Source organism: Poecilia formosa, unplaced genomic scaffold (genome assembly GCF_000485575.1).
Source record: "Poecilia formosa unplaced genomic scaffold, Poecilia_formosa-5.1.2 Scaffold36, whole genome shotgun sequence".
In the NCBI taxonomy this organism is placed as follows: domain Eukaryota; kingdom Metazoa; phylum Chordata; class Actinopteri; order Cyprinodontiformes; family Poeciliidae; genus Poecilia; species Poecilia formosa.
Genome location: NW_006799975.1, coordinates 2149401 through 2164392, shown reverse-complemented (window position 1 = coordinate 2164392; position 14992 = coordinate 2149401). Strand labels below are relative to the sequence as shown.

Genomic DNA, 14992 nt, shown 5'->3' with positions numbered 1-14992 from the left:
TCCTGTGGGTGTGTGTCTCTCTCTCTCTCTCTCTTTCTCTCTCTCTCTCTCTCTTTGTCTCTCTCTCTCTCTATCTCCCTCTGTCTAACTTCTAGCTTGTCCGGTTCAACCCAGCCAGCCTGTGGGAGGGGAGGAGAGCTCTGCTGCTCCTGCCGAAAGGGGAGACATGGGAAACGCTCAAAAAAAGCCCCACAGTAGAGGGGACGGGGGTCCGCACACTGACACCAGCAACTCGCATCATGGACCCTGGAGGGGCAAAGGGGGCACCTCGGATAAGTACAAAGTCCCAGAGGAGTCAAAGGAGAAGGTGGCCAACGGATCAAGCAAGAGGGGATCGACCGCTTCAGCGCAGGGCGATAAGGGGACTACAGGTGGGGAAAAAGCAAAGGAAACTGTCAATCTGGACACCCCATGCGGAGCCCTCCCCCCACACCTTTCTCGGCTAAAGAATGAAGGGAACCTGCTGTTTAAAAACGGACAGTTTGCTGATGCTTTGGAGAAATACTCACAAGCCATCCAGGGCTACACAGATTCAGGTGAGTCCTCGCTGTTGACATTGTCAGACTCTAAGGCACCAGGTAAGTCTGGAAGTGTCTTGAGAAGTAAACTTTACGGATCAAAGCGGCCACAGCAGGGCAATAGACAGGTACTGACAAGAAACTAGTGAGTCAGAATCTAACCAACTAGTGTTTCCTCACCAGCACACCCGTGCCTAGAGCCGGCTGAGCAGATCTCTGCGTGTTTTAATTATCAGTAGCTGTGAGACTTTGGCTGACCGCTCTAGTTGCATATCAAAGGTCATAAGCTGTCAGCCATTACTGCGCTTCTGTTTTGATCTCTAGAATCTTCTGAATTACATTATTTGACTGGGAAAGGTCAGTTTCAGTTTGTCCGAAGTAAGTCAGCTCACAGAGCAGTGGCCACTGCAGCCTAAGAACTGTCCTGAAACAGCCATGACATGATCTGGCAGTGCGTTTAATGACTCTGTGTCCTGAACACTGCGTCACAGTTAGGCTGCTGTGGAGTGGAGGGACAGCGTTTCTGTTTTAGCCTGGGCTAAGCCTCTCAGCTTTGCTCTGTCCAAGTCACATGACCACTAACCACTCACTGTGAAATAGAACGAGTTGGACGAGAGCTGTATTTTTTTTACAGGAAGTGAAAGCCTGAACAGTCAATGGAGAGAGAGAGCTTGTGATTTCTGTGCATGTGTAGGCTTCTATAGGGAGCCCCACAGTTGTACACAGAATATGATAATAAGTGCAATAAACATTTCATATGAGTGTATCAGAACATAAATATGTCTCATAATGTAAACAGTCTCTACTGTTACATTAGCAGAAAGCGTTTGCTGAGACGTCACCTCTGCCATGCTGCGTCGTTATCTGTAATCTGATTTGATTTGAAGAGCTGGCATGCTAAGCTGCTGCTATTTAGTGCAACAGAAGCATGTTGCTCCGGCCATAACACTCAGACTCATTTCCGTAACTCTGTGACACAAATGTAAACCAAAACGATAAAAATAGGAAATGTAGCACATGTTGGCTGGTTAATAGAGGCCTACACGTGGTTTAATAATGAGCATCACCTCGATCAGTGGAGAACCAAGAGAGAAATGTTGCCGTGTTAGTGAAGCATTGACATGGTCATCATGGGGATAAATGGCATGGTATGTTTTTTTATACTTAACTTTAAAATTGTTTTTCTTTCTTTTAACAGTGTTATAAGAACGTTAAGCCAAATAATGTTTGTGAATTTTAGAACACATGGTCAGATTATGAATATAGGCTCTCAAACTTCCACTGATATTTGGTTAAATTAACTTTAGAAGGTTGTAGACAGAGTTGGGTAGTAACTAGTCACATTTACATGAGTAACATGTTGGACAAAATGTACTTTTACAAGGAGTTCTTTTACTACGCTGTACTTTTTACTTTGTTGAGCTGCCAGTACTTTTATTTTTGAAGTATCGCTCCTCTTCCTTGAATGAAATTCACACCTGCAGTTTTTGTTATAGTTTTGTAAGTTTTATATAGAAAGAAATTGATTTAGAGAAAAACTGCTTTTGCCTGATTTTGCTATTTTGTAATTTTGTTGTATATATGAGTTATTGTCATTTTTGACCATTAAATATAAACATTTCCACATTACTTTATATTTTGGTTTTCCTGATTAGGTAATTTTTAGCCATTAAATGATTGACTATCTGGTCTACTCAGTACTTAAGTGGCACTTTTACCAAAGACCTTCCACATTGATTCTTAATAACTCTGGCTAAAAACAGGTGCAGGTTTTAGCAGTTATTTTAAATATTTTATAGAATAACTGCACTCATTTTCAAAAGTTTATTTATAAAAAACCTAAAACTAGTTTTCTGGGTAGTTCAGTTTGTAGAGCATGTGCACCATGTCCAAAGACTTTGACTAGGTGTTTGTCCTGGTTTCAATTCCTGATCTCGAGCCATTTGCTGCATGTCTTTCCCCTCTCTGCTTTACCCTTTCCAAACCCAGTTTGAATCTGTCTTTGGGATCACTGTCCCAGTGACAGTGATCCCAAATTGTCTTTGGATCCAATTTAAAACACCAAATTGTATCAATTTTCCAGCCACCTAGCCCAAACTGTCCCCCTCAGATGAAAGGAAATGGATTACAATATCCAAGAACAGCACAGGAGGGAAGAAGGCTCAAAGTGAACACTTCTACTATTAAGGCAGTTTTAAATCAACATGTATTGTAAAGACACAGTTCCACTGGCTGATTTTTTTTCATTTATAACAAGACATTTTCCCCATGTTATCAGTGAAATAATTTGCCAGTGGAACTAGTGCTTTTTCATCAATATTAAGTAATGATCGACTTAAAACAAGTTCCTATAGTTTGCTCAAACGTTACTTGCAAGTCAGTTCTGTCTTATTTCAAGTGTATTAAGATATTTGCACTAGAAACTAGACCAAAATATGTAGTGAGATTCTGTGTTTTTCCAATGCAGAGGTGAGTAGATTACCAAAACATGTACTCAGGTAAACATAGAACTACTCTGGGGTGCTGTGGTGGCCCAGGGGTTAAGCACAACCTACATATGGAAGCCTTAGTCCTCAACGCAGCTGTCACAGGTTCAATTCCCAGCTTCGTGACCTTTGCTGCATGTCTTCCCCCTTCTCTCATTACCCACTTTCCTGTCAATTCACTATCAAATAAAGATCACTAGAGCCAATAAACCTAGAGGGAAAAAAACAACATAGAGCTACTCAAGTAAAGGTAACTAAGAAATAAAGTACAATATTTTATTTAAAAAAAAGGGTTGGCAAGTACTGAGTAACTGACCATCTTAATATTTTTAAATTATGTAGTCAGAAAGATAAAAATATATGTTTTTGTGCAAAATTTTAGAATTCTAAAGACTGAAATGAAAAAACAAAGAATTCAAATAAGTGGCATAATAATACATGTAGACAGAAGGAATCCTTTTTATTTCCATATAAAACGTATGTCACCAATACTACAGTAGGTCATATAAATTTAAAGTATGGTAGAGTTCTTTCAGGGACAATATGTGTTCTTTGTGGTTTCTTTTTAATCGTCAAATGGCACAACAGGTACAGCAGGTAGAAAATAGTATTACAGCAACAAAGTTTGTGTATGAACAAGAAGTCTCACTTCAACATTAATTGCAGGTGTGTGTTTGTATCTCATGCAGTTTGGGTTAAAAACCGTTTTTTTCTTCTTTCAGCAAAGTAAGTCACAGTAGGTAGAGTGTCCAGACATTTTACTCGACTAAGAGCAGCGATACTTGATTATAACATAACTCAAGTAAAAGTAAAAAGTACAGTGCAGTAAAACTACTCTTAGAAGTATTACTTTACAAAAGGTTACTTGACTAAATGGTGGTGGTAGCATGAAATGAAATGAAATGAAATTTTATTCGAACATGATACAAATATAAAAATAAAATAGTGCACAGTAACAAGAAGTGCATAAAAAAGAAGAGAAAATACAGATTTTTTGTTTCAGTTAACATATCATGCTCAAAATGGGGTAGGAAGAAGTGAGAACTTATAAACTCCTACCCCCTAAACACTTGAAACTTTAGAGTCCTACTGTCATTAAAAAAATCAAAGTCAAAGTGGCAGTCAGAAGTAACAGTTACTAATATTTACCTATACATTTTCCCATTTTATGCTGGTTTGTCTTTCTAAACCCTTACACCAAGTTGTTATCTGCAATACACACCTTATTGCTTTCTGTCACCCATATGTGTATCTATTGAAAATTACCTCCTTGTATTTTCTTTTGAATTGTATTAAACTATTGCTTTGTTTTAAATCTTCATGTAACTTGTTCCATAACTTTACACCTTTAATTGAAATACAGAAGCTTTTTCTTGTTGTTCTAAAATTGCGGATCTTGGTAGCATGATGCAAAGGGCCTGTTTAGCTGCCAGTCATACAGCAGCATAGCAAAAAGTGGAAGGAAGCCCAAAAGGTTTTGACCCAAGTCATACATTTTGAAAGACAGTTATCTCTGATACTGACCAAAATAATGTAAAACCTTTGAATTTGAGGAAAGTTACAAAAAATTTCTAAAACAAAATGTTCTCACTAAATTTTCTGACAAACAGACATAATTTTGGTCATTCTAAATAAGCTAACACAAGAAAAGTTTGATCTGATTTAACTTCACAGTGAGGAAAAAACGTAAATGTGTATAAATTCAAACTTGTGAAGCTTAAGGATCAAAGACTCCAGATTTAAAATAAAACTGTTAAAATCCAGGGACAGACATGCATTAAGCTTAAGTTATAAGTGTACATAAGGATGGATATTATAGAATGAAACTAAAATGTTTCTATTTGATCAGCCAAGGAACCCTTTATTTCAACATGTACACGTTCAAAACACTGAGGAGGAAGTGAAAGTAGCTACTGTCATGTTTCTAAAATACTTCATGCTGGTGCAATAAACTGATATTTGAACATTGTAATTCATGACATGCAAATCTTTTAAAAGCTGTCGTCACTGCAGCTGAGAGGTACGTCTGTGCCTCCTGCTGTTGTCTGTAATAGATTATAGGGAACCACCTAATAAACCTTTATACTTTAAAATTTTAAGGTGTAAAGCGATGAACAAAAGTCTTCCTTTAGGAAATCATAAATGATTTAAGTTAAGAAAGAGTAAACATAATTTACAAGGTTTGTTAATATTTGAACATGCTAAAGAGTAAAGTAACGTCTGGCTGCGGTTCAGTTATCAACATGAAACTGGAAGGAATTGAATAATATTAAATTATGTGCTTTTTAGTGAGCTTTAAGAGCCTTAAAATGTATAATCATAAAAGCTCACACTGTTACGTAGATGTATATATGTATTGTGTTACACTATATTTGTGTGAAATATGTATATACATGCCTATTTAAATATAAATATGTGTATTTATTTATGTATTTATATGGACAAGTACATAAGCTCCATTACTGTAGGTATCTGAGTAGGGAAGTATAAGCCTTGTCTTCTGCCTAATCCTTCTTTTTTGGTAAATTATTTGTTTGTAAAATAGCATTTTATTTTGTTTTCTTTTTTTGTTGTAGTCTTATTAATTTACCAGCATAAAGTTCATCTGAAATCTGAAACTGGTTTCTCTCCATGCAGGGATGGATAGTCCTGAGGATCTGTGTATTCTGTATTCCAACAGAGCGGCGTGCTACCTGAAAGATGGCAACAGTCAGGACTGCATACAGGACTGCACCAGGTGAGATCCATGGCTCACTCCTAATCCAGCATGATGGCAGACAAGCTACAGTAGCCGATCCCAGTCATTTAGCCAAGGCGTGTTGAACCATCACTGAGGTTCCCTCCCATTAACACACCCTAAAACACTTAATGTCCCTGCAGAGGGATGGGGTTACAAAAACCATACTAATATGTCGTGTATTAAGTAACAGACATCTAAAATAGCATGTAAACATGAACTGTAGATACAGAAACACAATCTTCTCGTCTTGCATGTATCACAGGGGCCTTGATCCTTTGTCCTCATCTAATTATGTCTATTTATACTAACTAGAGCCCTGGAGCTCCAGCCGTTCTCCCTCAAGCCCCTCCTGCGCCGGGCCATGGCTTACGAGACGCTGGAGCGCTACAGGAAGGCCTACGTGGATTACAAGACCGTCCTGCAGATCGACATCAGCGTGCAGGCGGCACATGACAGCGTCAACAGGTGTTAGCTCCCACCGTTCAGACCGGCTGCACTGAAGCAGGGCAAACTGAACGCATTCAGTTCACAGTTCTTCACATTTCAGCTGATTCTTTATAGTCGTTAGTTTCTGGCTGAAGCCTACTGAAAACCTTGATTTTACTTCTTTATCTGTTTATTTATATGTTTATAGACTCCACTATGTTAGGGTTGGCAAATATAACTCAAGTGCCGTCTTCCTTACCACTGGCTGCCCTCAGGGTTGTGTAGTGAGCCCACTGCTTTTCACCCCAATGAGTCACTACTGAACTTCAGTTAATCATTTTACTGTATATATTTATATTGATATATTTTTATTTTTATTTGTTTCTTTTATTATTAGTGGAGCTATATCAATCTGTAGAATTTAAATGTGCAGTTGAATGACAGTAAAAACTGTCTTTGTCTATTTTTAGAACTTAAACTGTTACATGTCCTGAGACTTTTTTAGTCACTTAGAGATTTACTTTAGCTAAAGGCTAAATATGGCTGCTAAAGTACATGTGCTTCTGTGTTATGCAATACAAACACTTATAGTCACTCATCAGGTCAAGGGAAGTTACTCAAGTTGCTCAAGTTAAAAAAAATTCCCATATTGAATAAACTAAATGTAGGAAGTTTGATCATCACGTCACCATCATTTAAACAGTGAAGGTTACAAATGAACAGCTTTTCTGAAAATATATTAGAGGTCATTTTGACACCTTCTCAAAATAATTGCATTTTTAGCCAAAAGAAGCATTGGCAAAAAGATCACCCCCTTATTATTGCCAAAATATGATTTAGGTAAATAAATAAATAGGAAAAAAAAAAGAGTCAGCACATTATCTTAGGAAATTGATGATTTTAAAAATTCTTATATGGTTAAAGTTTGCAGAGCTTTACTCAAAGCTAAAAGTGGCTGGTTTAAAACGTCAAGGAGGAGAAATGTTTGTCTTTCAGTTTTAGATTACAGTAGAATTATTTCAGTATTTTCCCCTTTTTATTTCTTCCTTTACTTCTCCGTTTCTGAAAATAGACATTGACTTTGTATGATATTTTCACACATTTTCTTTTTGCTTCTGTGTCTTTTCACCAAATTTTAACCCCTTTATTTGATTCGTCTACAACAGCAAAATAAAAAAGAAGGAATTACTGTAGCATTTTTGGATTCAGAAAGTGTAATATACAAAAAGTTTTTTTTTTTTTTTTAGCTCTCTACAAACCTGCTCTGTTTTTTGTCTCACCAGAATCACCCGGTTGCTGATCGAGCAGGACGGCCCAGAGTGGAGAGAGAAGCTCCCAGACATTCCCCTGGTTCCCCTGTCCGCCCAGCAGCACCGACGAGAAGACCCCCCCAGCCAGCAGGTCCTGCAGGCTCGAGCAGAAAAAGCCTCCAGAGACGCAGGTCTGTTGAAAACATTCACCCTCCACTGATGAAAACGGACCTGGACTTGTAGAACAAACCACTATGTGTTTTAATATCAAGAAATTTGCTACATTTTACAGCGCCTGACCAGTTTAAGAATGTAATTTTTTTTACATGAATTATTCTAAAAGGCAATCAGATATAGTTGTGTGTTTTTACAAATGAACTAGTTGTTGATTTTTTTTTCCTCTACAAATTCTTATTTTGGGGGATTTTTTATTTTATTTTTAGTTCCATTCTGATAATTAATATTTTGTGAAAAGCAATGTTCTTTACAGAGAGGGTTCATTTTATTTATGGTTTTGTTTGTTTGTCACTTTTGCTTCCTTTTTATTCATTGTTTTTGCTTGTTTTATTTTGGACATTTAAAATATATTCCAATTCCACTGTTAGGAGTTCTTTTAAAAAAATTAAATTTCTCTTTGAGAGAGTGAACTCTCAAAACAACATTATCGATTATCACGATAATTACTGGGACAATTTATCGTCTAGCAGAATTAGTTATGATGTCAGGCCTACTAGCAAGTGGCTCGACTGGACTGGGATTTTGTACCAGAATTTTTTGTGTTTGTCACAAGAGGCATTTAGAAGCCATATTACATTTTAGAAGCCATATTACATTTGTCACCTCCTTGTGCTGACCAGGCGCTTTCCTCCATCCCCAGTCTTTGCTCCAGCTGCTAATAATACACTTTAATAAAGAAAAGAGCTGCTGGCACACTTTTCCCTCCCTGATGATGCTCTGCAGCAGATTGATTAGCCTGTAGTTCACACTGTGACTGATTGCTGACTTTCTCTCTCATGCCATGTGTCCGGCCAGCTCAGCATTCCTCTACAGCATTAAACCCCCAGCTGCACAACACTGGCTCGTGAAAAGGAGGCCAATTAAAACGTCCTGCCAGCTGGATTTATGACGGCAAAAGAGAGGCAAATGGAAGTGGTCCGCACAGGAATAATCAATAATCAATGTTAAGTAATCACCTCTTTATTCTGTGTTGTAGAAAGGAGAGCAGAAGTCCGTTTTACAGCTTTGAAGCAAGAAGGGAATGATTTTGTGAAGAAGGGTCAGTACCAGGAAGCTCTGGGGAAGTACGCAGAATGCCTTAAGCTAAAGCCAAAGGAGTGTGCTATCTACACCAACAGGTTAGATAACTCAGTATCTCTCTCTCTCTCTCTCTCTGTCTGTCTGTCTGTCTGTCTGTCTGTCTGTCTGTCTGTCTGTCTGCCTGCCTGCCTGCCTGCCTGCCGCTGTGTTCTTTCTGTTTTCGGCTCACTGCTGAGAATGAAGAAAGGAAACTGCTGTTGGGATGAAAAATCTCCCGCTGTGTGATTCTGTTCGCACGTGTCATGAACTCTGCTGTAAAAATAGCTTTTCTGTAGTACAGCCAGACCAGAACAGATGCCCAAGGTCACCTAAAGGTAGCTGCTGAGGAGTAACTGGCAAATGTATTTAGAGACAAGAGATTATTTAATGTATTCTTGTCCCTTTTTTTTCAATATTTAACCCTCCTATGATCTTAAGAGACGTGGTCAATTGAATCTCGCAAGCTTTTTAACGTGTGTGCGGTCTGACCTGCGCTACGAGTTTCCCCATTGACCGACTGCGACATCTGCCACGCTTCACCTGAGCGTCGCGCTAAGACTGCAGTTTCCGAAACTACAAAAAAAAAGGCTCGTTTAGGCGCACACAGAATCAACCCTGCTGGACCGCGCACAGAGTTAAACACTTGTGGGGTCTAAATGTCTCTTAAGACAGTAGGAGGGTTAAATATGCCTAGATTTTCTGTCAGTTTTTTTCTTTCTTTCTCCTTTCTTTCTTTTTGTTTTTCTTTACTAATTTTCAGGGGGAAAAAGGCCATTTCCCGAATTACTGCCTTTTTAGAGCAGTAATTAAGTGGAAACTGTACAAAAGATACATATGTTCTGCATTGCAGATAAACAAAAAAATCTTGTAAATCTTGTTCTACCTAAAATTCCTCAAGTGCTGTAGTTTTAGCTTCACCCACTTCAAACTCCATAAAACAAAATCTCCTATTGAACACCTTTGGCATCCAATTATTAATCAGTTCATTCATAAAATGATCAACAGATTGGCCGTACACTGGGCTTAGCTTTTCATGATGATGTTCAAATTAAAATCCGATTAATCGATTGCTAAAATAACCGTTAGCTGCAGCCCTACATAAGGATTATTTTCTGTCTTAAATGTCTAAAATTCTAAAGATAAAAATGTCTTAAATTTAACTTATTAAATTTGTAGAAAACTCTAGTTGAAAGTAATCCTCTTTCTACTGTGACTTTAAAAAGTATTCACACTCCTTAAACTTTACAACCCCAAACATAACTGTGTTTTATTGGGATCTCGTGATAAACACGGAGGAGTTTTGTTTCCGACCATCTTTATTCTGGTACTTATAAATAAAAGTGCAAGCAACCAGAAGAAAACTCATTTATAAAGCCAGATAGCAGAGCTAGGTCACAGAACAATATTTTACTGTTTAATCCGTGATCTGACAATGACCGAACATGGAGCATGTTATCAAATTCAAATGATAGGAATTCGTTTATCAAGCCGAGCGGCTGGTGAGCAGAACTGACAGGTTGTTGGTGCAATTCCAGAGCTCTGTGCTACCTAAAGCTGCAGCGGTTCGGTGAGGCCAAGCAGGACTGCGACGCAGCGCTGGAGCTGGAGCCGGACAACAAGAAGGCCTTCTTTAGACGTGCCCTGGCCAACAAGGGCCTCCAGGTCAGCACACACAAACACCACGCTTCTGTCTTCATTAAGACCAGCGTTTAAGACAGCACATGGGGGCGCAGCATGATTCCACAGCCAGTTTGTGTGTTCGCTCCCATCAGGATTACCTGGCATGTAGCTCGGACCTGCAGGAAGTGTTGCAGCTGGACCCCAACGTGCAGGAGGCTGAGAAGGAGCTGGAGGAGGTCACGGTCCTGCTCAGACAGAGTCTGTCCAGCGCCACACAGGACAAACCCAGGAAGACCGTCGCCATCACAGAGGTATGTCTCTGTTCTGTTTCATGGCCGTCTGCGCTCTGCTCACATGTAAAGCCTTATTTTTCTTTTAGGATATGATATGGTTGGAGCCCCAAGTTTCCATATTATAAACGTTACAGATACATTTTAATAAATTAGAATATGTGAACCAATGAGGCTCGTTTGTTAGCTTATAAGGACCTTTTGATAATAACTTTCTACCAGGAAGTAGATTGCTTTGCATAAAGCCCACACTTCTGTATTAACGTGTGGGCTTCAATACACACTTTATTAAGTGTGTATTAAACTTAATACACACTTAATAAAGTGTGTATTAAGTTTATTAAACTCTAATAAACTTAAAGTTTAATAAACTTTAAGTTTATTAAATAAACTTATTTTATTTAATAAAACTAAATAAAATAAGTTTATCAAATAAACTTATTTTATTTTTAAAAAATAAAATAAGTTTATTAAATAAACTTATTTTATTTAATAAAACTAAATAAAATAAGTTTTATTTAGCTGTATGTGAAAAATCATTACAATTAACAGAAAAGAAATGCTCAGAACATCAGTCTGTGTGAATATGAAGCTGTTTCATTCAGTGAAATAAACCTTCACTGATGTAAAGATACACATCAGCAAAAAACAACAAGGTGGTCCTGGTTGGAATTCACATTACGGGCACACTGATTGAAGTTTATTGGCCGACCACCGATTTTCTGTTATTTTTTATTATTATTATTTTTATTGTAAACGTTGCTAAATATAGCAATAGTTGCTAAGTCAACCATACATGTGTAGAAGCTGACGTGGTGGGTGGGTCTGTCAGCCAGTGGGTGATTTTTCAGACGTTTACTGAGGTTTCACATCCATAACTCACATGGCTCTAAGACGTGTGTCCGTCTCGTACTGCAGGTCGACGGTGAGGAGGTTATGACGGAAGCTCCAAACTCCGAGAGCAGCTGCACAGGAGACAACATCAGCATCAACCTCAAACCCAGCAGCGCCTATGAATTTGGTCAGTCTTTGAACGCATCGCGCTGCTGTGGAAACACAGCAGCCTGCGCCAAACTGCTGACATCCACGGAACCAGAACTGCTTCCCCAGTATCTTAGCAACCAGCTGGATGGACACACCATCAGCTTCATCGTGAAGGCACTGGACTCCCATTTACTGGAAAAGAAGCCCGACTTGGCGTACCGGCACCTCGATCAGCTGCACACCGCTGACAGGTTCCGGGTAAGAGGGGATTCAAATGGTTTTGTTGGTGAATATTTTAAAAATATGACTCGTATATGAATGAAGGTAAACAGCTGAACTGTGTCTGCAGGTGGCTCTCATGATGCTGGAGAAGGATGAGCGTCGCTACGTGACTCAGCTCTTTGAGCGTCTTTCAGCTGTGGAGAGCGCAGAGTTCACCAAGGATGATGTTCAGAATCTGGCCAACAAATACATCTGACCCCCCTTCTTACACCTCCCCCCCTCCTCCTCCATGCTGCATGAGCTGCTGCTCCTCCAGTCTGGGCTCTATGCAACAGACTACACCAGAACTGAGCTCACAATGTTTCCACAGAAAGACCGAGGAACTGATTGAAAATCTAATCGACTCCGACAAGTTCTGAATGTCCTCTTACGTTTGGATAATTCTTAAGATATCTTTTTTTTTTTTTTTTTTTGTTCAGAACAGTTTGCTATGCACATTTTATGTACCAGCACAAACCACTTTAACTGAACATCTGGATCATTTAACTTAACAAAAGTGTTCCAGCCTCAATGTGGGATCGGTCGAGTGGAGAGTCAGACAGCAGGGCGGTCTCCCCCCGCCGACCCTCTGCGGTCAGCCGGGATTACATAACAGAAACTCGTGTTCCCAGAACAGAGCTTTGTTTATTTGGTCCATGAAGTTTTTGAAATCAGAGGCCATTATTAACCAGCCATGTTTAGAGAAGGTATTCAGTGCTACTTAAAGGAAACTGTGGCTGTTAGCAACTGAAGTTACCTCGCTACACAAACAGAAACAACAAAGCTCATTGCTGTTCAGCGGAAAAAAAAAACGTTCATGTTTAATTCTGTTTCACAGCAACTATGCAATAAGATGCATTGAATCACTAAGTCTTGCCACTGATATAAGCTGGGGTCAGTAAAGTCTGCCAGGTGAGGCAAAGATCCGCATTCACCTTCATATGAGCTCTAAGACGTGAAAGCTAGAGTGAAGCAGCGTGCCTATTGTTTTGATTCAGCTAAATATTTGATTTAGTTCCCAGTTTGATTCTTTTTCTTTTTTTTTTAAATTAAGCTTTTTTGTTTTTGTTTTTTTTTGCACCGATTGCAGTTTTCTGTTCGATTCCAATTTTGGCCGATACCGATGTTTTTGTCCAAAAGGTCGCAAAAGCAACAGTGGGGTGGCGCCCTCTATCACAACAGAACAAAGAGGGTCAGTAGCTGATTTCCAGAGCTTTGGAGGTAGATTAGATAAGGCCAGCGGATAAAATTCAAAAATCACCCAAAATTAAGGAAATCTGGGCTGATTCATCAGCCTCTAGATTTTTTTTGTTCTCAATTTTACATATAATTAGACCACAATTAAAATCTGCATTCTTTTACATGCTAGAAGAATAAAAATGAAACATTCTGATAATCCTAAACTGAGAGCTGACCCAGTTTTAAAGTCATTTCTGAATGTACAGAGTTAAATTCAGGGACCTGATCTAGGGGCGAGAGGCAATAATTCCATATTTTACATTTGTTCTCTACAATCTAGTTTTAGCTGTATATGTTTCAGTAAAAATGTCATCTGTACAGAATTCAGAGGCCTGTTCAATAAAGAAAGAAAATGTCTTTCATGCCATGCTTGACATATTTGTTATTTTGCTTCACAAAAAACACACACATTTGATATACATTTTTTTTATTTTATTTTTTGTAGATATGCATTTACACGCATATAGTAAAGCAAATTACCAAACAAATATACAAACTCCTTATCCCGTTCTGCACAAACGATCGATTCCATCTGGCACCGGTGTGCAAATTACAACCAAAACATTAATTATTTTGGTTAAAACCAAGAAAAAGAGGAAGAATGAGCAGAAAAATCTTAGCTTTGATGAAGGGAGATCTGCAGCCATGAGGCTTTATCCATGGAACCAAACCAGAACAGACCTGGGTCGAAACCACACTGCTAGTAGAGGTTCACCAGAGCCAGCTCAGCGGCCTCAGTGCAGACCACAGAACAGTTTGGGAGAAGAAAAAAAAAGAAGAAACCGACTTCAAGTCTGCTCAGCAGCACCGTTTTGGCAAAACAAACCCGAATCACAAGACAAACTCACATTCCCATCAACCTCTGCGTCAGCAGAACAGGAAACAGTGTAGGTGCCTGGAGCCTTACTTATTTGCGTAGCTTTAGTGGAACATGTAAAAACAGCAGTGTGTATGTGTGTGTGGGAGAGAACCGGGGTCATATGTCTTCATTCATCCCCACAGTGTTAAAAAAAAAAAAAAGGTCCTCATTACTGTCGGCAGCTGAAGAGTCAAAGAACTAACAAGAGCCTGAGTGCTGTCTTTGGTAGGCTGTTGAAAAGTCTTGTTAAACTCCGCCTCAGTGTGAACGGGCGCGCCTCTAGCAAACACACACTCCGCTGTCAGTACGATGTTCTCCTCGCTCCTGTTTGGACTCCAGAAGACGACGGAGAGGAACACGAGCAGCTTCCTGAAGGCACCATGAGTTAAGATATCAAAGCTCTCAGAGAGGCCAAAGCATCGTCCAGCAGAAATCAGCTCAAACAGTAAACAATTCACTTCTTTGTATAATTTCAGTCAGCTGACCGAACCGCTGGGTAATGTTACCCTCCCGCAGTCTGAAGACAGGTCGAGTGGACCCGCTGTTCGCTGTCCAGGCGGGGTCGCACTGACCTTAAGTACGCTTTAACGAAGGTTTTTTTGTGGTTTTGGAAAGTACTGGGCCTGTAAATGGACTTTGAAGGAAAAAAATAAACATTCTCGTGCGCACCAGAATTTTTTTTTTTACCCCTTCAATGTACATTTACGGGCCACGCCCCCAATGGCTTCCCAGTTGACCTGACAGTGACATCTGCCACTCTACCTGAGCGCTGATTTAAACTACGGGAGGGTTAAGCAAAATCTACAGCTTCGGCCTTCCAGAGACCTTTTTTTTATTATCAAATCGGTTCAAACCTTTTCCAGAGCTAAATTCTGCCCAAGATTTCAAAGTTATCTTGGCACTAAAAGACACTTGAGAGATTCAAGCTACAGAACAAAAAGCAGTGGAGCACCATCTCCCTCGGTAGATCTTAGCGTTGTAAAGGTCAATTTCAGAGCTGGAACGGTTCAGTGTCGAGATATA

The 14992-nt window shown here is 39.3% G+C and overlaps 1 protein-coding gene across 1 annotated transcript in view; it reads left to right on the top strand.

Annotated features, from left to right (window-relative positions):
- spag1b (sperm associated antigen 1b) overlaps nt 1-14156 on the top strand; it is a 20848-nt gene extending 6692 nt beyond the window's left edge. The window contains exons 11-19 of the mRNA XM_016670622.1: nt 96-536; nt 5642-5741; nt 6057-6209; nt 7454-7611; nt 8634-8775; nt 10252-10378; nt 10489-10647; nt 11545-11868; nt 11960-14156. Of these exons, the coding sequence (XP_016526108.1) occupies nt 96-536; nt 5642-5741; nt 6057-6209; nt 7454-7611; nt 8634-8775; nt 10252-10378; nt 10489-10647; nt 11545-11868; nt 11960-12088 (1733 nt within the window). The 3' untranslated portion in view covers nt 12089-14156. The remainder of the gene's footprint in view (nt 1-95; nt 537-5641; nt 5742-6056; nt 6210-7453; nt 7612-8633; nt 8776-10251; nt 10379-10488; nt 10648-11544; nt 11869-11959) is intronic.
- The last annotated feature ends 836 nt before the right edge of the window (nt 14157-14992 follow it).